The sequence below is a fragment of the Erpetoichthys calabaricus genome, chromosome 2, assembly GCF_900747795.2.
Source record: "Erpetoichthys calabaricus chromosome 2, fErpCal1.3, whole genome shotgun sequence".
Lineage (NCBI taxonomy): Eukaryota > Metazoa > Chordata > Cladistia > Polypteriformes > Polypteridae > Erpetoichthys > Erpetoichthys calabaricus.
The window spans coordinates 182,145,182-182,167,740 of NC_041395.2; the positions used below are offsets into that span (position 1 = coordinate 182,145,182).

Here is a 22,559-nt window from a genome sequence, read left to right on the forward strand (position 1 = left end):
GAGAGGCGGTGCTACTTCTCTAAAATTATAAATAATGCTGGTATAGTTCACTATGAAATACTGAAGGCTAAAATAATGGAATATAAAAACATAATCCATCTTGAGAGGCGGTGCTACTTCTCTAAAATTATAAATAATGCTGGCATAATCTAAGACTTTTATTCTCTACTATTGAATATTTGCTAAAAGTCAGTCAATGGGATGCCTCCAAAAAAACTCAATTAAACTTGAGGCTTTTGTTACATTAAAAAAAAAAAAAAAAAACACAAAATGAATGATATTAGAAATAATATAGTACATCCCCCCCAAAGCTGATCCTATTAAATCCCAGCACTCCATTTTAAGTGAATTAAATTATTTCAATAATTTTCTCAACTGAAACCCTTCACCTGCGTCATGACTCATAACCAACAAGCTTTTTCAAAGTAGTATCCAATGTGCCAATTGATAGTGTGCTTGACATAGTAAACACATCATTAGATATGGGGTCTTCCCTGTCTGTCTCAAGAATGTTGCTGCTAAACAAACCCCTGCTCATTTAAAATAACCTTGACCCCTCTGTTTTTGACAATTTTAGACCTATTTCTAACCTGCCTTTAAGTAAAATTCTAGAAAAGGCAGTCATTACACAGCTAAATGATCACTTGAATAAACATGCTATTTTTGAGAAGTTTCAGAACAAATTACAATACAGCAACTGCACTGGTTACAGTAGTAAATGACTTGCAGGTTAATGCGGACATAGGCCATTTATCTGAGAGGGCCTCTCTGACAATGCCTTAAATTAGTCTGAGTCTTAACAGGTAGAAAATTCTCTTGTCAGTTATGGTAATTATACTTTGAAGACACATGATATTCTATATGGAGTTCCACAAGGATCTATCCCTGGTCAACTGCTATTTTCGATCTACCTGCTTCAATTAGGTCAGATTATCTCAAGACATAATGTGATCTATCACAGCTATGCTGATGACACACAACTGTATTTATCAATAGCGCTTAATGACTCCGACAATTTTGGTTCACTGACTGTCTGTCTTGTGCTTCGGAATGGATGAGTAATAATTTTCTCAAACTAAATAAGGAGAAAACAGAAATTCTAGTTGTTGGCAAAAATGGATATAATGAGGGAATAGAAATAAACACAAAACAATTAGGCTTAAAAATCTAGATGGAGGTAAATAATTTAGGGGTAATTATTGACTGTGACCTAAATTTTAAATCAAATATTAATCAAATTACTAGGAGAGCATTTTTCCACTTAAGGAATATTGTTAAAGTAAGATCCCGAATAACTTTGCAAGATGTTGAAAAATTAGTTCATGTTTTTATTTTTAGTTGACTAGATTACTGCAACGCACTCCTTTCAGAAATGCCCAAGAAAGACATCAATCGGTTGTAACAAGTGCAGAATGCAGCGGTCAGAATTTTAACTAGGAAAAGAAAACCTGAGCACGTCTCTCCAGTTTTGATGCCTTTAACATTGGTTACCTATTAATACCATTCAGAATGGACTTTAAAATACTGCTAATGGTTTACAATGCCTTAAACAATCTCACTTGTCCTGTAATGAATCCCTCTTAAACTATATGTGCATTGAATTATATTCATCAAGACACCACAATCCCTACTATTCTCTGCTGTTCTTTTTCAGGTTTTTCTGTGGTGGTGATCTATGCCACCACTATCTGATCAAGGTAACATGCAGTCCCTACATTAATGAATTGAAGGTAGTGCCCCAAGTGTCCACATGACCATCATCAAATTCTTTCACGTGAAGCCTAAAAACCATGAGGACTGATTTAGATAATTTATGTTAGGTCAAATGTCCAGTGGGGGCGGGGAGGTCTCTTGGTTTTAGAACCCCTGCTGATTGTTTTTTTTCCTCCAGGCCATCTGGAGTTTGTTTTGTTTTCTACTGTTCTCTAGGCCATCTGACCTTACTATACTCTTTGTTACTTAGTATTGCCTAACCTTGTTTCTGTTTCATATAAACTTTTTCTTTCTTCATCTTGTAAAGCACTTTCAGCTATGACATTTGTATGAAAATGTACTCTATACATCAGTACTGTACAAAAGTTTTAGGCAGGTGTGAAAAAATGCTGTAAACAAAGAATGCTTTCAAAAATGGAAGTGTTAATCATTTATTTTCATCAATCAACAAAATGCAGTGAATGAACAAAAGAGAAATCTAAATCAAATCAATATTTGGTGTGACCACCCTTTGCCTTCAAAACAGTATCAATTCTTCTAGGTACACTTGCACACAGTTTTTGAAGGAACTCGGCTGGTAGGTTGTTCCAAACATCTTGGAGAACTAACCACAGATCTTCTGTGGATGTAGGCTTCCTCACATCCTTCTGTCTCTTCATGTAATCCCAGACACACTTGAAGATGTTGAGATCAGGGCTCTGTGGGAGCCATACCATCACTTCCAGGACTTCTTGTTCTTCTTTATGCTGAAGATAGTTCTTAATGACTTTGGCTGTATGTTTGGGGTCATTGTCCTGCTGCAGAATAAATTTGGGGCCAATCATACGCCTCCCTGATGGTATTGCATGATGGATAAGTATCTGACTGTATTTCTCAGCATTGAGAACACTGTTAATCCTGACCAAATCTCCAACTCCATTTACAGAAATGCAGCCCCAAACATTCAAGGAACCTCAACCATGTTTCACCGTTGCCTGCAGACACTCATTATTGTACCGCTCTCCAGCCCTTCGATGAACAAACTGCCTTCTGCTACAGCCAAATATTTCAAATTTGACTCATCAGTCCAGAGCACCTGCTGCCATTTTTTCTGCACCCCAGTTCCTATGTTTTCGTGCATACTTGATCCGCTTGGCCTTGTTTCCACGTCATTGGTATGGCTTTTTGGCTGCAACTCTTCCATGAAGACCACTTCTGGCGAGACTTCTCCGGACAGTACATGGGTGTACCTGGGTCCTACTGGTTTCTGCCAGTTCTGAGCTGATGGCACTGCTGGACATCTTCCAATTTTGAAGGGTAATAAGCTTGATGTGTCTTTCATCTGCTGCACTAAGTTTCCTTGGCCGACCACTGCATCTACGGTCCTCAATGTTGCCCGTTTCTTTGTGCTTCTTCAAAGAGCTTGAATAGCACATCTTGAAACCCCAGTCTGCTTTCAAATCTTTGTCAGGGAGAGACCATGCTGATGCAGTATAACTACCTTGTGTCTTGTTGCTGTGCTCAGTCTTGCCATGACATGAAACTGTCTTCCACAACCTCACCATTGTAGCAGAGTTTGGCTGTTCCTCTTCCCAGTTTTAAGCCTCCTACACAGCTGTTTCTGTTTCAGTTAATGACTGTGTTTCAACCTACGTGTGACATTGATGATCATTAGCACCTGTTTGTGTATAATTGGTTGATCATACACCTGACTATAATCCTACTAAATCCCTGACTTTGTGGCAAGTGTACCTATAAGAATTGATGCTGGTTTGAAGGCAAAAGGTAGTAACACCAAATACTGATTTGATGTAGATTTTTCTTTTGTTCGCTCACTTTGCATTTTTATATATATATTTTTATATATATATATATATATATATGAATGGAAGAGAAGGTCTGTGATACGGTTTCATATTTGCAGTTGGAGATCCACAAAGGAGAAAAAACGAATCACGTATCATAAAATAGTTTTATTCCTGAGCTTTCAACCCCTATCAGGGGTCTTCATCAGAGGATAATGCTTAGACTTACAAGAATCAAAGGCAATATATAGCAGCACATTCGGGGGGGGCTGGGTTGGTGGAGGTGACTAAGTCCGTATGATCAAAAAGGGGGGGGGGGGGGTTATCGTTAAATTAAAGTGCATATGTCCTTCTATATATATATATATATATTATATAAGTTGTTGTTCTTGTGTACAATCCTTTAACAGCAATGCTCCGTTAAGAGCAGCCGCATACATAATTACAAGTTAGGGCTGGGTGATGTGACCGCAAATCAATATCACGAATACCTGAACATTTAACTGGAATTATAATTAATGAACAATTATTCTGTTTTTGTTTTTTCTTGTTGCTTTTAAATTTTATTTATTAGAATATTTAAAGACATAAAGTGGTTAACAGCAGCAGCACGGAAAAAACGAATTTAAAAAGAAAGGCATATAAAACATGTAGACATTATCATTTATGATATACAAACACAGGAAGAATATAGCCCGCTAGTCACTACCAAGATTTCCCCCATTTAGATTACTGATTATTGTACCGTACATCTGTTAAGATGATGTGTACTTACCAATTGCCAGGTTCAGCCTCTGTCTAAAACATTGCTGCCATGTCCATCCATTAAGCTCTGCAGCTTTGATAACATTTGTGGCACTATCTGTCATAGTGGCCATGAGGTTGTTTTCCATGCGGTCCCACGCAGAGAAAACGTTTCTTTGGCCATGTGCAATCATCTCTGGTGCATGATCAACTGGAAAATATGCTATCTTGAGGCATCTGTTATGCAGTTTCCATTTATCATCAACGTAGTGCAAAGTAACGCTCAAGTATGGCTCCATTATCCTACTTGACCAAAGATCAGATGTTTCTGCATAGCGCTGAACAGAATTCAGTTCAGCGGCTACCTTTTAATCGAGCATGTTTTGTACATGTTGAGAACTGCAGTTTAATAAAAAAAATATTTACACGATGGCACAAAGTATCTTCTGTCAAGGATTTTGATAAAGTGTTTAAACCTACTGTGCTCCACTTTAAGTATGGAAGACACATCCTTCACGATGTAGTAGGAAATGGCATCAGTTTTTTCTTTCCATCTTCTCGAATCCTTTTCATGTTGCGTAGCATTTGTACGTGCTTTTGTTATTGACACTATGGAGGAACTTGTAGCTGAATGTTTGTCCCCTCGCTCTTTTTTGAGTCATGCACTGTTCCTATTCAATAACATGATTATACTCCCAAGTGTTGAAACAGATTGGTGGTATTACCCTTGATCGCTGAACTGTCATCTCTGTCTGTCATGGAGCAGTTAAACTTTTGAAAAAGAGACAAATGTTTGTTTGCAGTGTTTGATTAACGTTCCTGTCTCTCTACAACCTCCTGTTTTTCTGCGCAAATCTGTGACCCAAGCATGACAATATAAAATAACCATATAAACATATGGTTTCTACTTCGCCGGATTTTCTTATTTCGCGGTGGCTCTGGAACGCAACCCCGCGATGTAGGAGGGATTACTGTATCAGACAGGGGTAAGATAATGCTGATTAAGAGGTTCTGAATGTTGGTTTTGATTAATTTCGATTAACTGCCCAGCACTATTACAAGTAACTAAGGTAAATGCTTTAAGGTTAAAATGATTTGCCAATTTATCAGTACTTCTGAAAAATAAACAAGAAACCAAGATAAAACTAACCAGAATTTGATTTACCTTGTTAGCCTCCAAACTGTACTCTGGCTTTGCCCTTCACCAGCGTGGCATTTATTTGCATGATTATGGACTCTATAGAATAGGCACTGCTCCAGCCCTAAAAAATATATAAGCAAAACATTTAAAAGAAACTATATTTAATGGACCAGTATTGTCCAAATTAATCAAATGACACAGTCTTAACAAAAACAGTATATTTTATTAGTTGTCTTTGTCTGCCCAGGCACACATGAAAATCAAATGAGAAATAAATTTCCCAATGTACCATTAAGAATTTCTTGCCCACAAAACTGTGCAGATAGTCCTAGGAATTAAAATCAATTTATTACATTTAAGAGTGTGTAACATTTCTTACCTGCTTTGTTAGAAGCTCCATACAAATTGCCCCACCTCCAAGAACATACCTGGCAATAAAAACAAAAATTATTTCAGTATAGAAAATGTTTTCCCCATGAAATACAAGTCATTTTACATGTGTTTTGTTTTTTTACTGTTTACAATACACTGAGGTTTAAATGCTTGCCTCCCCAGTTTACCCTGATGAACATATCTGAGCCGTTGTTGTACTAACAGCTGTTTATGGAAGAAGAGTAGTTTTAAGATATAAAGATGGGCTATCATAGAAAAGTGAGTGTTTTATTCTTGACACATTTTAATGGCAACAGTTCTAGCTAAACCCCTCTGAAAATAGCACCCTAGATTTTACTTAAAAGTTTGCTCAAAAGTCCAGTATTACAAATGCTAAACACATCATTTTAAAAAAACACATTTTCTTTCTTAGCTTCCTCTGTCATTTGGGAATATGTCTAGCTCAGCCTGAAAAATATTTGACATTTATTTAATTCAAACACTGTTCTTTGAGACACCTACCATGTAAGCTGTTGACTCTCATAAACAGGTCTTTGGATTCTGTTGTGGCTTTGGGCCTACTAGACCTGCTTCAGTCAGTTTCCAAGATCGTTTGCGTGGTACAGGATACTGCACTCTGACAACTTGGCTTTGTTGCAACTTCTCTAAAGGAAAGACCTACTATTTTAAGGTTTATAATGATCTGTCTGTCTTCCTGCATTAACCTCCTTTCCTTGCCATCACGATAGCAATATACAATGCTATAATATTCAAATAATGCTTCAGAGGGTATAGCTCAGCACAGTTTGTTCCGACTCTGTTTTTTTATAGGCAATGAGTTTTTTTATACACTATTATTATACACGGTTTTTCATATACTGTTTTACACTTGTGTACACCGTTTACACTGTTGTATAGGCAACGAGTTTGTAAGTAGGAAGACCAGTTAGAAATGTCTGCATTAATCTTTACAGTTGAACTGCTGCAAGTCCTTAACCCTTTACTTGATCTCTGAAAATGTCTTTTTTGTATATCTCAGATATTGAGTTACCTTTTCAGTAACCTGAACTTTTTTGCTTTTAATATGACTAGCTGCTGCTTTCCTTTGTACCATTTCAGGTTAATCAATGGACTTGAACTGCTTGTATTTAAATAAAAAAAAATGGAAAAGTGGGGGGTGTTCTAAAATGTATTGGTGAGTATATATAAAGTTGTGTTAAAAAAGTAAGCAAGCCCCATGGAAATCGCTGAATATGTTGAAAAGGTCAAAAGATTAAAAGTGATATACATACTTGAACAAATGATACATAAAATTGACAGGGTGAATTTAGCCTTATAATCTACATTTATAAACACGCAGATTTGTCATATGGAAAAGGAAAAGTACACCCTTAGATTTATCACCACTTTAAATCCATAAAAATAGAACTGGGTTGTCCAGATTAGGTGCAGTGATTAAAACATCCTAAGGGAGCATGAAGGTGGAACCTTTCCTATTTAAACCACAGATATTGGTGGTCTTGTGTTCTCTTTGCTATTGAAACTGTTTGAAATCAATTATTCCACTGCAAGGAAAATCTACAAATGGTATAGACTTCAAATGATTGCAATTTGTCCCAGACTGGCTATCCCAGCAAATTCAGTCGAACTGCTGACTGTTTCATACTAAAAGAACTCTTTGCATCTATAATGAGAAAAGAGAATGAGAAAGAGTCCAAAAAGAATATTACAGCAAGACTAAAATTTTTCATTGAACATTCAGGTTAAGAGGAGGCCTTTTTGATCAATTCTGGGTAGATGAATCAGGGATCGAGCTGTCTGGCCACAGTAACACATTCAACACTATGGATGTTACAAGAACTGAATTTTCAGTACCAATACTAAAATGCAAAACACTTAACAGTACTAACTTTTCACAGTATTGGTGCCAAAGTGAAAGTGTGCTGCATTGATGACCAACTTCAAGTTGACTTATTGCTTTGGAAGGCACAAAAATAATTGATAAAAGCACGAGTAAAAACTACACATAAAATGGCTTCATCGTTTTATATCACCGCATTAATACATCTCAAAAAGAAAAATGGAGTCACGTCTAGAAATGAAAATTTCAGCACACAATTGCCAGAATCTGCAATTTGCTGGAATCGGTTGTGGCCAGAAACAGGTTTGTGTGTGCTTTGAGAGTACATGTCATCACTGATAAGATGGAAGTTTCAATTGTTTAGCTTGTAGATGGCAAGATGAATTGCTTTTTAATACCATGTCCTATAGTGCCCAAATAAATGAGCAAAGGCTATGCATTAATTGCATACGGGTCTCAGCATTCATGTACTTTCTAAGCTGTGTTGGGGTCACACAAGTAAAACTGAAGCAAGTTTCAACTAAGTAACTATTTTCTTGTCTAAACTAGAGATTAAATGAGCTGCTCCATTTGTTAATATTAGTAGTATGACACACACTGTGTTAAAAGAAGCACACTGCAGACACACAATTTACAGTAGGCAAAACAGTATATATAAACGGTACATTTTTATTAATCATTTGGTTTCTGAAGGCAAACTAATGTTCAATAGTACAACTCCTAATTTGACGAAAGTAATGAAAGCAGGTCTAGTAAATGTAATGCAGTCTCTTAGTTACAACTAATAGAATACAAGCAAGGCCAGCTTAGTAATTTTTCGAATTCTGGATCTGTGCACAGGTTAAGCAATAATAAAGTAAGATGCTCTAAAAACAGAACAACAGATTCATGTAAAACTGACAAGTATGATTTCACACAAGCAGCCTTTAAGTTTGAACAAACATAAAAGCATCAGGAGTTTGTGACATTTGAAATCTGAATCAACTTGACTCGTCCATTAAATGCAGTCCTGATCAAAAGTTTAAGACCACTTGAAAAATGGCAAAAAATCATATTTTGCATGGTTGGATCTTAACAAGGTTCCAAGTAGAGCTTCAACATGCAACAAGAAGAAATGGGAGTGAGACTAAACATTTGTTGAGCATGCAATTTAATGAAAACAACGATTAAACTGAAACAGGCTGTTTTACAGCTGATCAAAAGTTTAAGACCACACCTCCAAAAAAACCCGTAAACCCCCCCAAAACAGAAATCAAACTTCCAAACATGAACTCAGTACTGAGTAGCTCCACCGTTATTGTTGATCACTTCAAAAATTCGTTGCGGCATGCTTGATGCAAGCGTTTCCATGAGGTGAATGGGAACATTTCTCCAAGTGGTGAAGGGCATCAACTGTCTGGAACTGTTGTCCATTTTTGTAAACTTCCCTTGCCATCCATCCCCAAAGGTTCTCAATTGGATTTAGATCAGGGGAACAAGCAGGATGGGCCAAAAGAGTGATGTTATTCTCCTGGAAGAAGTCCCTTGTCCTGCGGGCATTGTGTACTGTAGCGTTGTCCTGTTGAAAAACCCAGTCGTTACCACACAGACGAGGGCGCTCAGTCATGAGGAATGCTCTCTGCAACATCTGGACATAGCCAGTGGCTGTTTGACGCCCCTGCACTTCCTGAAGCTCCATTGTTCCACTGAAGGAAAAAGCACCCCAGACCATTATGGTGCCCCCTTCCACTGTGGCGCGTAGAAAACATCTCAGGTGGGATCTGCTTGTCATGCCAGTAACGTTGGAAACCATCAGGACCATCAAGGTTAAATTTTTTCTCATCAGAGAATAAAACTCTGATGAGACCCTACTTATGCAGTTCAACAACCCGACCACGTTCAAAAAGGGAGAGTTTTTTTTGCCTTTGCCATCAGAACGTGTGACTACCTGACAGAAAATGACAATGAATCCACATCTTTCCACAGATTTGGCCTTTTAAAGGCATGTGGTCCTAAAATTTTGATCAGTTGTAAAACAGCCTGTTTCAATTTAATCGTTATTTTCAATTAATTGAATGCTCAAAAACAGTTTTGTCTCACTCCCATTTCTTCTTGTTGCATGTTGAAGCTCTACTTGGAACCCTGTTAAGATCCAACCATGCAAAATATGATTTTTTGCCATTTTTCAAGTGGTCTTAAACTTTTGATCAGGACTGTATTACTTTTTAGAAGTTTTATTCACTAATGATGCAAACAAATTTTACAATAGCAAATGTTAGAAACCTAATAGAGATTATCTGACATGCCAGACTTTTAACGCCATATTATAAAAGCAGCTTTTAAGAGTTTGATTAAATGAAAATAACTTCATTAATTTGGAATTCACAGATTCAACAGTACAAATTTAATGTTTAAATTTTTATTTTTAACATTATCTTTAGTAGTGTTTTTTTCCACATAGAAGTAAGAAAATGTCAGTAAATAAAATAATGTGCACATGATAGAATAAATCAGGTAGTCCATGGTGAGGTTATTCTTTATAAATCCTATTCTGAAATCACCCTTTGAAAAAATTCCTAACACTTGTTACAGCGGGAGAATTCTCATGTTTATCAACACATTGAATTCAAGTCTTGCACTGTAATTTGACATTTATGAATGCCAATACTATTTTTTTAAATACATCTGGTCAATAACTTGACTGATAACACTATTTTAAATTTCCTGTTACTAATGGTATTTAGGGTGGCAGAGTGGCGCTGCTGCCTGGCAGTTAGGAGACCCGGGTTCGCTTCCCGGGTCATCCCTGCGTGGAGTTTGCATGTTCTCCCCGTGTCTATGTGGGTTTCCTTCGGGTGCTCCGGTTTCCTCCCATAGTCCAAAGACATGCAGGTTAGGTGGACTGGCGATTCTAAATTGTCCCTAGTGTGTGCTTGGTGTGTGGGTGCCCTGCGTTGGGCTAGCGCCCTGCCCAGGGTTTGTTTCCTGCCTTGCGCCCTGTGTTGGCTGGGACTGGCTCCAGCAGACCCCAGTGACCCTGTAGTTAGGATATAGTGGGTTGGATAATGGACGGCTGGATGGGTAATGTTATTTATATATATTTTATATTCTATTACAGGAAAAGCCACAATATCGTGAGCTTGAATAATGGAATTACCTTTAATTAAAAAGCAAGCGAAACGTTTTTCTGTTTTTGCCACGGTATCAAATACGTATCAAGTATCATGAAATTTCACTGGTATTGGTATCAAATAAAAAAAAATTCTGGTAATCCCTATTCAGCACAAACTAAAAAATGCACTTTTGGAGTAAAACTTCACACCAATTAAGTGTGGTGGAAATGATATGATTTGGGATTGCTTTGCTGCCTCAGGGCTTGAACAGTTTGTAGTCAACTATGAAAACTATATCATATCAAAGTGTGTTTGAGGACAATGTGAGACCATCTTTCCAAAAGACGAAGGTGAACCAGAAAAGGACATTTCAACATGATAATGATCAGAAACACACTAAAATTCAGCAAGGGAAGGCCAAGAAAGAATTCCTGAATCCTGTTGAAATATTTAGTTAGGGGATTTGAAAGAGGAAATACACAAATGGAAGAATGATTAATTTTCCACTAACTTGATGTCAGAGACATGTCGGCAGTTATATTATATATATAAAAACACCTACAAGTCATTTATACTAAAGGTGTCAACATCAACTTCTGAGGCCAAAGGTGTATTTACTTTATCACAATAAAATATACTTTGCTATCATTACTAGTAACATGACTGTTATACTGAAACGCACATGTTGCAGTTAGCAAATTGTATCTAAGAAAAAAAAACATAACATAGTTCAAGAATTAATGGATAGATGTTCGTTTCCATTTAGGTTTATCAATTTTAAACTATTTTATTTTCCTAGGTTTTTAAAACAATCTGTATTTTTGTATTAATTCTGTAAGAATTGTAAAATGTATACTTGTATTCTACCTGAGAACTTGTCAAAGCATTCTGCACCTGCACTCAAGCTATACAAAAATAAACAAATGTACTGAATGTACTCATATCAGTTTAATTGAAATAAATGGCTGATATACATTAATTAAAAAATTATGTGTGACTGACTTGCCCATATCAGTGATGAAAATTCCATAAAGAAAAAAAAAATTGAAATGACAATACTGTCAACCTATTTTTAAATGTATGCCCTGCATCAGTTCCATTCCAAGGCCTTCAGAAAAAAATTTAGTGTCTCCTTACCTCTAAATTCAAAAATGATGTTTAATTATCAATAAAGTGACAAATTAAAGAAAAAAAAAACACCAAAACCCTTATGCAGACATCCTAGGACAATTTTACTCTACAATCTACAAAAATGGTGAAATTCCATTAAAAGTAATGAATACTGTGTATTTACTTCTCAGAAGTGTGATTTTGTTAAACTTCAAGGTAATGTTAAGATTTTAGATAATCTTCATAAGATTAAATTCTTGCTTCTTTTCCTTAAATAAGAAGAAACTTTCAATGTAATAAAGTCTAAAACTAACTTTTCTTGGTGATACTTCCATTGTTGTATGCCAATTCATATTTACAAATAAATGGAATGAATAGTCATTCACACTGGTTCACAAAATTTTACCGTCTTCAAAAAATAAATTTTTTTTAGCATTTTCAAAACATTAAAAGAAAGGGGCATGGGCCACCATTAGAAAATAAAAGCCTAATGCATATATACCATGTTTGTGAAGAAACAACTGGCACTTAGAAAAATGCTATCTTTTAGGAAATCATTTGGAATGAAAAAACTGCAACCAAGTTTTGCCCACATATGCTGTTGCTAATCCATGGGTTTTCATATTCTGAATCATTCTTATACTTGCAATTCCCTTTCACTACTTTAAGGTGTAACAGATTTTTACTAATTCTACAAACTAAAGAAAAATTACATTCTGGATGGATGTGTGGAGTAACAAAGCTTGAACCAGAGATACAGTTAAAGATGGGGAAATCTCAAAGGAAATACAGAAAAAAGTTCCAAAGTTATGGCAATGTAATGAGAAGAGAGGTAAACAAGGTGGGGAGAAGAATCATGGAGGTGTCAAGAAGGATAAGAAGAGAATGACCAAAGAGAAAGTAGAAGGGATTGTGTGAAAAAGCCTAAGAGAGGATGGGGTATCAGGTGAGGAAGCAGGCAAGAGACAAGAGTAGAGGAGGCTGATCCAATATGGAGAACCCCACATGAAAATGGGGAAAGGTTAAGAAGCAGCTTACATGCTGTAAACTCATCTAGCTCAAGGAGGGCTGTCCAGAAAGAAATTTTCAGACTATTTGGTTTATTAAAAAGAATTAGTGCCTAATAGGAACAGCCAAAAGAAGAAGTAGTGTCAATCACAAATCTCTCATTCACTGTCACGTTTATTTTATAATACAACTTAACTCACCCGCCAGATAGCACCGGGGACACCACTCTCACAAATGGTGGGTCAAAGGGAAAATTATCCTGTTGAACATAAAAAAAAATAAAAAATGAAATGCATTTCTTTTGGTGCTATACAACTGAAATGTTCAACCTGATACATTAGTTAACTTAAGCCACTTTTGCTGAAACTATACAATGACTTTGAGACAAGAGTATCCTCCCCAAACTACCTACATATACTTTTTAACCAAACGTCCCAAAAATTTAAAAAAAAAATCCAAGAAAATTATCAAAATATTTGTAATTGGGTAACACTGAATTCATAGTTTATGTTTACATTTTACTAGCCTAGTTATACTGCATTTATAAGTCCTATTCACTTCACATCTGTCAGACAGAGTTTCTAATAATACATTACATATAGACTTGTAAATGAGAAAGTAAAATTTTGTAAAATGAGACAAGTCATGAGTTAATTACTTGGCTCGTTGTTTGACTCACTGTTTTACTTTTCACAACTATACCTTTATTAAATGTAGATTACGAATGGAAGTTTGCTCCCTCATCTGGGCATATTATACACACAGCACAAATCATTAAGAACACATGTATGGCTGATTATCCATGCACTTGTATAACCAACTAATATGTCCTCAATACAATATATAAAAATCAGGCAGATGCAGGTCAGGAGCTTCAATTAATATTGATATCAAACATTACAATGGGGAAAATTGTGATTTCAGTGATCTTTACTGTATCATGATTGTGCCAGATGGGCTGGTGTGAAATGGTGGCAACTACTGATCTACTGGGATTTGCACACACAACTCTTTACTCAGAATAGTGTGAAAAACAAAACATCCAGTGTATGACAGTTATGTGGATGGAAACAATCTGATGATAAGAGCCAGAGGAGAATGACCAGACTAATTCAAACTGACAGAAAGGCTACAATAACTCAGATAGTAACACCTTACAACTGTGGTGAACAGAAAAGACCTCAGAATGCAAAACATCCTGAACCTGGAGGTTGATTGTCTACAACAGCAGTATACAACATCATATTCGACTCCTGTCAGTCAAGAACAGAAGGCTGAGGCTGCAGTGAGCACATGCTCACCAATACTGGAAGACTGGAAAAAATCTAGCTTAGTTTGATGAATTTTGACTTCTGCTGTGGCGCACAGATTACGGTAGAGTCAGAATTTGCTGTAAACAGCATCAATCCATGCAGCCAACCTACCTTCTGTCAACAGTCAAAGTTGGTGGTGATTGTGCAATGGTGAGGGGAATGTTTTCTTGGCACACTTTGGGTCCATTAATACCAATAAATAATCACCTGAATGATATGGCCACAATGCATTCCATGACCATGCACATCCTTTAATATTAGAATCCCTGAAGCTTACATGTTTTTTTTCATTGTTCCCAACCTCCTTAAATTTTCCTGACATACACCAAGAAGCCCGTTGCACCTTATCACTGCACTAATAGCCCAGTTTTGTTTTGCAAATGTGTGGATTAGCACAACACAGCCACACACACACACCCCCCATTCAGTCAGATGAAGGCATCACCCTGCTGCAATCCATAAAGCTGAAGTCTGTGCTGAAGTGTTTATCTAGTGACATGTTTGAAAGGAATTATATAGGTAATGGAATACCATGATTTGAAATACATACATTTGTTTATTCCAGGTCTACAATGATCTGTGTAAATATGGAATGATAGAGGAAATGTGAGGGAAGAAATGTTGAACACACAGCTAAAACAGAAATTGTTTTCATATGTTATAGTAACTATGACAGAAAATATTTCCATATGTTATAGTAATAACGACATAATGCTGACGTGAAGTGCAGGATGTGTAAAGACTGAAGCCCAAACATCTAGAGTAATAAACACTTTCACAAAAGGTGTAACAAAACAAGTATGCTTTTATTCAAGAATAAAACCAAAGAAAAAGAAATTGCTCAGTTGACATGTTGCTGAAGCCCAACTATCAATCGGTACAAAGAAAAAGATGTTCGTATACGTGTGTGTTTCATTTTCAACCAGTTGTCACAGTGGTAATGCTCTTTTGCCTCAGGTCTACTCAGGTGGCACAATGGAAGCGCTACCACTTAGGAATCGTAAATTAATAGGTTAGAATCTCGTTTCGTCACTGCATTTAGCGCTTTGAGCAGTGAGCTATTATTTTTATCATATAATAAACGTATATTTGATGTGAGTCTGTAACATCCTGTGTAAATTTATGATGCTTATAAAGTTAGTGCTGAAGGGATAAAAGCAGACATACAAACTCGGCTCCATTATTTCTTCTTGGTGTCTTCTTGAGCAGACAGACTCCTGTAGATATTACTTTTCCTTGTACACGGACATTCACATCAATGTGTCATTTAAACAATTTTTTGATTCAGCTATATTTAAGATTCCAAGAATAAAACTGAATTTAAAAAAAAAAAAATTAAAAAAAACAGCAGGGTATATTTAACACTGGAACAGATAAATACAAGATATACAAAGCAATAAATAGAACAGAGAAAAAAAAGTTTAAAATACTGAATTCAATATTCATATTATAACAATTTGTGATATGATACACACACACACACACACACACACAACTTATCCTGAGAATCTGGAGGTAACTTGTGTAGTTTGGTGCAAGACCATATAAAGCTTTGTGGGTTAACAAAAGAATTTTAAATTCAATCCAGTGAAGGAAAAGTAGGATGTGTGTTATGTACTCGCTGTTGCTGGTCCATGTAATGACTCTGGCAGCAGAGGTTTAAATTTACTGGAGCTGTGACATAAAATTTATATATTTATATATCGTGTGATTGATGCAAGTGTCACTTTCGGATTCACAGACTATTTCAAATTCACTGCATAAATACAGATCCACTTCATCATCACTGCTGATGAGAGGAGTTTCTTATGAGAGGCCATTAAGAGGCTAGGAGAAGAGGTTTCTACACCGTTGCCCAGGTAACACTCGGGCATGACGCTTAGGCAAGACATGCATACACCATTGTCCGAGTAACGTTCGGCACTAATATTGTTGGCACTTTTACAGCCCAAATAACCCATGGGTCTTACGCAAGACTCTTCTATATCATTGCCAGAGTGACACTCAGGACTAACTCTTTTAGCACTGTTTTTACAGCCTGAGTGATACTCAGGTCTATTGCTAAGGAGGTTAAGCATACTGGCATAGATGAAGTGTGAGGGAGAGCTGGGCACATGAATGTGATGGAAGTAGACATGGCAGATGAGAGCCTAAAATGGAGGGTTGTTGAAAAAAAGAGTGTGAAGTATTGTCTGAATTTTTTTCAGTTCTACTCCATTCCTCCATAACCCTCAAGGGGTTGTTACAGTACTTTTCCATATTCCTCCCATTATATGTCTATTTCCAACATTTTATTAACTGACTTAAGTATCCTGGAATAGATGTTACTGTGTGTACAGTACATGTGTGTGTGTGTGTGTGTATATATATATATATATATATTACATACACACACACATATACACACACACACATATATACAGTAATCCCTCCTCCATAGTGGGGGTTGCGTTCCAGAGCCACCCGCGAAATAAGAAAATCCGCGAAGTAGAAACCATATGTTTATATGGTTATTTTTATATTGTCATGCTTGGGTCACAGATTTGCGCAAAAACACAGGAGGTTGTAGAGAGACAGGAACGTTATTCAAACACTGCAAACAAACATTTGTCTCTTTTTCAAAAGTTTAAACTGTGCTCCATGACAAGACAGAGATGACAGTTCAGTCTCACAATTAAAAGAATGCAAACATATCTTCCTCTTCAAAGGAGCAAACAAATCAATAGGGCTGTTTGGCTTGTAAGTATGCGAAGCACCCGGCACAAAGCTGTTGAAGGCGGCAGCTCACACCCCCTCCGTCAGGAGCAGAGAGAGAGAGAGTTAGAGAGAGACAGATAAAAAAATCAATACGTGCCCTTTGAGCTTTTAAGTATGCGAAGCACCGTGCAGCATACTTAAAAGCTGCACACAGAAGGTAGCAACGTGAAGATATTCTTTCAGCATTTTTAGACGAGCGTCCGTATCGTCTAGGTGTGCGAACAGCCCCCCTGCTCACACCCCCTACGTCAGGATCACAGATAGTCAGGGCAAGAGAGAGAGAAAGAAAAGTAAGTTGGGTAGCTTCCCAGCCATCTGCCAATAGCGTCCCTTGTATGAAATCAACTGGGCAAACCAACTGAGGGAGCATGTACCAGAAATTAAAAGACCCATTGTCCTCAGAAACCCGCGAAGCAGCGAAAAATCTGCGATATATATTTAAATATGCTTACATATAAAATCCGCGATGGAGTGAAGCCGCGAAAGGCGAAGCGCGATATAGCGAGGGATTACTGTATATACATATACATACACACATATACACACATACATACATATATACTTACACATACATATATACATACGTGTGTGTGTGTGTGTGTTGGTATACATGCTTCAAAAGGACACACTGTCCGCCATTTCACAGACACTATAAGGACATCTAGACTTTTAAGGACACTCTTAAGGTCCTCATAATTCGGACTGCATTTTCTTTACTTTCATTGCCTTCAAGAGCCCACCTGCACTTTTTTTCTGCAAGTCCCAATTGACCAGATAACCCTGATTCTTACAGTGCATCCGGAAAGTATTCAGTGCATCACTTTTTCCACATTTTGTTATGGTGGCTGTGCACCGACACTTCCCATCCAACCTGATGGAGCTTGAGAGGTGCTGCAAAGAGGAATGGGCGAAACTGGCCAAGGATAGGTGTGCCAAGCTTGTGGCATCATATTCAAAAAGACTGCAAAGGTGCATCGACAAAGTATTGAGCAAAGGCTGTGAATACTTATGTACATGTGCTTTCTCAATTTTTTTTATTAATAAACTTGCAAAAACCTCAAGTAAACTTTTTTCACATTGTCATTATGGGGTGTTGTGTGTAGAATTCTGAATAAAAAATGAATTTAATCCATTTTGGAATAAGGATGTAACATAAGATGTGGAAAAAGTGATGCGCTGTGAATACTTTCCGGATGCACTGTATGTGTAACCTGTGTGTGCTCATTTTTTTTCCGCTCCCCTGTAGGCCAGTCGTGGTATTGCAACTACATATAGAGATTCACAGTTTCACACAGGCTAACTTATGCGCATGCGCTTAATTGTGAGGCTCAGATACGGAAATGTGTTCTGGAAAGTGTTTAGCATAGTTACGTTTTATTTCGATACAATTCAATGATTTAAGATTAAGATTTTTATTAGTTAAAAAAAAGTAATACATGTACGACGTTAAAATGGCTTTACATTAAATCTTTGGATTTTGACGTTTTCATAAAACGCAGCAGTAATAAGCAATCATGATCGTCCAATATAACCTATTTTTTACTTAATGATGACAAGACTGTTGAATATGGTGTTGTAATAATATTGTTATTGACTATTTCCGTAATTACTGTTGCATTTTTTTCTAGTATGTTAGAACGCATTTTCAGCTGCTCTTGCTGAGAAGTGTGTATAACGGTGGGTCATGCACAAGTTACAGCGAAATGCGAGTTATTATTTAAACGCGATAAAGAAGTTGCACACATGAAGTATATATCAACCACCACATTAACTTTGTGCAAACACTTCCATAAGTAAACCTTGCAATGAAAAAGAAATGAGGAGGGCGTATCCATTGCGAAATATATTGCAACAGCACTGGACAAGTTACATCAGCCAGGGACAAATCGCCAAAAGAATGAGTTGCCATTTCATCATCTATAGCAAGCGATCTTGTAAAAATGGCAGCTTTGCACTGTCGCAGTGCTTTTTCCAACTGGTGCGGCAAAAGGCAAGCAGTCCTTCCAAGATCCATGTGAAGAGCAGAGAATCGATCCATTGCGGTGCTCGGCGTCGACGTGGAAATATATCCATGCTCAAAATAACAGACCATGTTGAAGCCAAGTTCATTGACAAAATAAAAGGTAAGGATATTATTCTACACAGTTTTAATTATTCTACATAGTCCTAGTTTTTTATTTTAGAGTGTATATAATGTGTTTATTTCCCATTCTTTTTCAGGTCGTGGCGTATTTGCAAAAGCATTAATTCCAAGGGGTAACTTTCTTCCAGAATTCAGTTTTACTTCTGAACCAAGAAAAACTAGAAAAAAAAAAAGTCATTTGCTCTCTTTCACGTCTGAGTACTGGCTCCCATACAAATGGAAGTCTCTCTGGTATGTAAATTGTTATAGTGTACTGGGATGTACAGAAAATGTACTTGATTGATGTTACTGGTAAAGCAAAAAGCGCTTTTTTTTTTTTTTTTTGAAGTAAATGACGCACCTCATCTTTCTTTGCTTTAAGTGGCATTTATCTAAATGAAGAAATGACTTGTGGCTCTGGAGGATGTGCTCTTCCTTGGTGGAATACCATAAAAAAGGACAAGGTGAGCCAGTCAAGCTGTGAGTGGTGGTTCTGAGGCTAGGGATCTGCACTGGCAATCGGAAGGTTGCCAGTTCGAATCCCGTAAATGCCAATAGGGACTCTGCTCTGTTGGGCCCTTGACCAAGGCCCTTAACCTGCAATTGCTGACCGCATTGAGTATTGAGAAAAATGCTATATAAATGCAAAGAATTATTAGTAGTAGTAGTACAGTGTAGGGAATTTGTATGCTGCTGTTAATGATTTTTAAATACAATATAACATGTATTACTATGAGGCAGAATTACTTGTTGCAAAAGTCAGAAAATTTAAGAAACCAGTAATTCATTTTACAAGAAAGAGACATTTTTACTTGTGTTTCTTTATTTCTGCATTTGAATTCTAGTAACAAACTATTGCAATGTTTTAATGCTAAGAGCCTGACTTTAATTGTCAATCCTGCTGAACACAAGGGAGATTTTAAGTATTCTGAGCAATGACCTAAATTGCATTTACTTTGAAAGTGTAAAATTTATCCTTTAACATATTGGACAATACTTTACTAAACGTTAGTTTTTAAAATTATGCTCCTAAAAGTTTTTTAAAAATATCTAAAGTAGATGTTTTGTTTTTTTTTTGGATAACAGTAAATAATTGCATTCTTGGTGACCTAAAAGGGACAGACTTTGTATTTTTACAAGATGTATTGTGCTTTTAAGGTCAGTGACTAGCTCTGGACTGTAGAAATGTGATTAGAAGTGAAGGTTTATTGGCTTCCAACCATTTTGCTCCTTTCAGAAACCACTTGGGCTTATCTGTTACTGTAGATATTTAATATAATTTCACTTTCCTTACAAGTATTTGGTTTGCCTTATTCTCAAAAAATCAAGATATATTGGCTCAGGTGTTGCCTAAGTTCTGCAAAGAAATCTTGACAACTCTGTGAACATGTGTACAGTTTATTAAACTTGTTCACTCTGATTTTCAGAAATACATTTCTTCACTGTGCCTTTACGTAAAGATGTGGCTGTTTTTAGCAAGAACTTTCCTTTTTGTTTAAAATTGTAAAGCCTCTCTCCAAGCACTTCTCTGTATGACAATGTGAACCTGCTCTTACATATTCCTTTGCTCTACAAAGGTAGACTTTGGTTTCATGTCACATAACATCTCCTGTACCACACAGTACCACCTCAAGCATGCTAAGGACCTGATCACTGAATAATAAAATGTAATGACTCCTTAACACTAGAATTACCAGAGCCTATGAAAAAACTGGTAGATCCGTCCCACCTTAAATCGCTTCTTAAATCCTTTCGCACCTCTCCGCCATCGTCTTTTGTCATCTAAATGTACAAGCTGCAAGTAGCCGGCTATTCCATCCCCCCACTGACTTAGAACATGCACGAATTTCTCCCAGCTCATACCTTGATTGATTATCTGGGAGTGAAGTGGAGTTTTAGAGTGGAAATAATAAATCGTTATTTGGAACACACGCATTTCATTTGTGTTCCGTTTCTACAGTAATCTGTGTAAACACACTTTTTTTATATTCTAGTAGTAAATGACAAAATGTAGGCATAAACTATATAATGTATGAAGCCTGCAGTCCAAGTATCAAAGAAACACTTTCACGAAAGGTACAAATATAACGGAACAAGTGCGCTTTTATTCAAAAATACAACTGCAGAAAAAAAAGCCGCCTTAGTGTGCAACATTGACACCTATTTGCACCGACTGCTGCTGTGGCGCAACAGTATCAGTTGCTGACTGGTAAGCAACAGGTCACAAGTTCGATCCTGCACGACACCCTTTTGAGAAGTGAACTGCTCTTATTTTTTACTATTTTGAATAAAAAGATACATTTGATTTCAGTCTAACAGCCGGTGTAATTTATGATATTTGTAAAGGTTAGCTTTGTTTTTGTTTTTTTTTTATTCACTTTTCATTCTTCCTACCCCATCTGACACTGCTGTTTTCACGTAAAGACACGCTATAGCTCTGCAGTGTATCACGATACATACGACCGCATGTTTTTTTTTTCCCCAATCTTGCCAGTCCCCACATGTTGCTGTATGCTGTTTCTTATGTACTCCAGGACCTGCAGAGGAAAGCATAGTAAAGAGTATTAACTTCAGCACTATATGCAATCATCAGACACTCCCCATCTGACACTGCTGTTTTCACATAAAGATGCACTACAGCTCGCCCAAGGAGCGCCCTTCCTACATTTACATGTGTACTTGTTGCAGTGTACACACCTCTCTGTGCTATGGTTTCTATTACACTGAGCAAGCACCTGTAATTCGCAGCTCTATTCATTATCTCAAAACACCACATACATTCACAGTAATTTCCAGTTATGTCCACCACTCACACCCACGCCCACAACCATACAGAACTGATTCCACATCAGAGAATTTCCAGTTCCAGCATAAATTCACAAACGATCTGACGCTGTTCGTTTTCAAATAATATTGCATTAGTGCGATGATGTTTTCACATATATTGTCTTTCTTTCAGGTGTGTAACAGAAACCGCAGCATAGAGAAAAGTGAATACATTGTAACAGGTACACACGTTGTAAATGTAAGAAAGACGATCCTTGAGTGTGTGTGAACTGTGAACTGTTAACATTTGAATCTGATGATTGCATATAGCGCTGTCTTATTCAGTGCGCTTATTCAGTGCGCACAAGAACATGCAGTTCCAGTTGCTGTGTGCTACAACATGCTGGTGGTGATCAACGCACATTTTAAAAAAAAGAGACAAATATACAGTGATCCCTCGCTATATCGCGCTTCGCCTTTCGCGGCTTCACTCCATCGCGGATTTTATATGTAAGCATATTTAAATATATATCGCGGATTTTTCGCTGCTTCGCGGGTTTCTGCGGACAATAGGTCTTTTAATTTCTGGTACATGCTTCCTCAGTTGGTTTGCCCAGTTGATTTCATACAAGGGACGCTATTGGCAGATGGCTGAGAAGCTATCCAGCTTACTTTCTCTCTCTCTCTCTCTCTCTCTCTTGCGCTGACGTAGGGGGGTGTGAGCAGGGGGGCTGTGTGCAGCTGCTTCCTGAAGGACAGGCTGCACAGAGCTTCGC

General features: G+C 37.1%; 1 protein-coding gene across 5 annotated transcripts in view; it reads right to left on the reverse strand.

Annotated features, from left to right (window-relative positions):
• LOC114642999 (ubiquitin-conjugating enzyme E2 Q1) overlaps positions 1-22,559 on the reverse strand; it is a 252,422-nt gene that overhangs the window by 82,827 nt on the left and 147,036 nt on the right. The window contains exons 9-10 of one of the 5 annotated variants that reach the window (XM_051923252.1): positions 13,026-13,084; positions 5,762-5,810 (exon numbers count right to left, since the gene is read on the reverse strand). The exons of 3 other annotated variants lie outside the window; for them this stretch is intronic. In XM_051923252.1, coding sequence (XP_051779212.1) covers positions 5,762-5,810; positions 13,026-13,084 — 108 coding nt within the window. The remainder of the gene's footprint in view (positions 1-5,761; positions 5,811-13,025; positions 13,085-22,559) is intronic. One more of the 5 variants, XM_051923254.1, reaches the window with a different exon arrangement.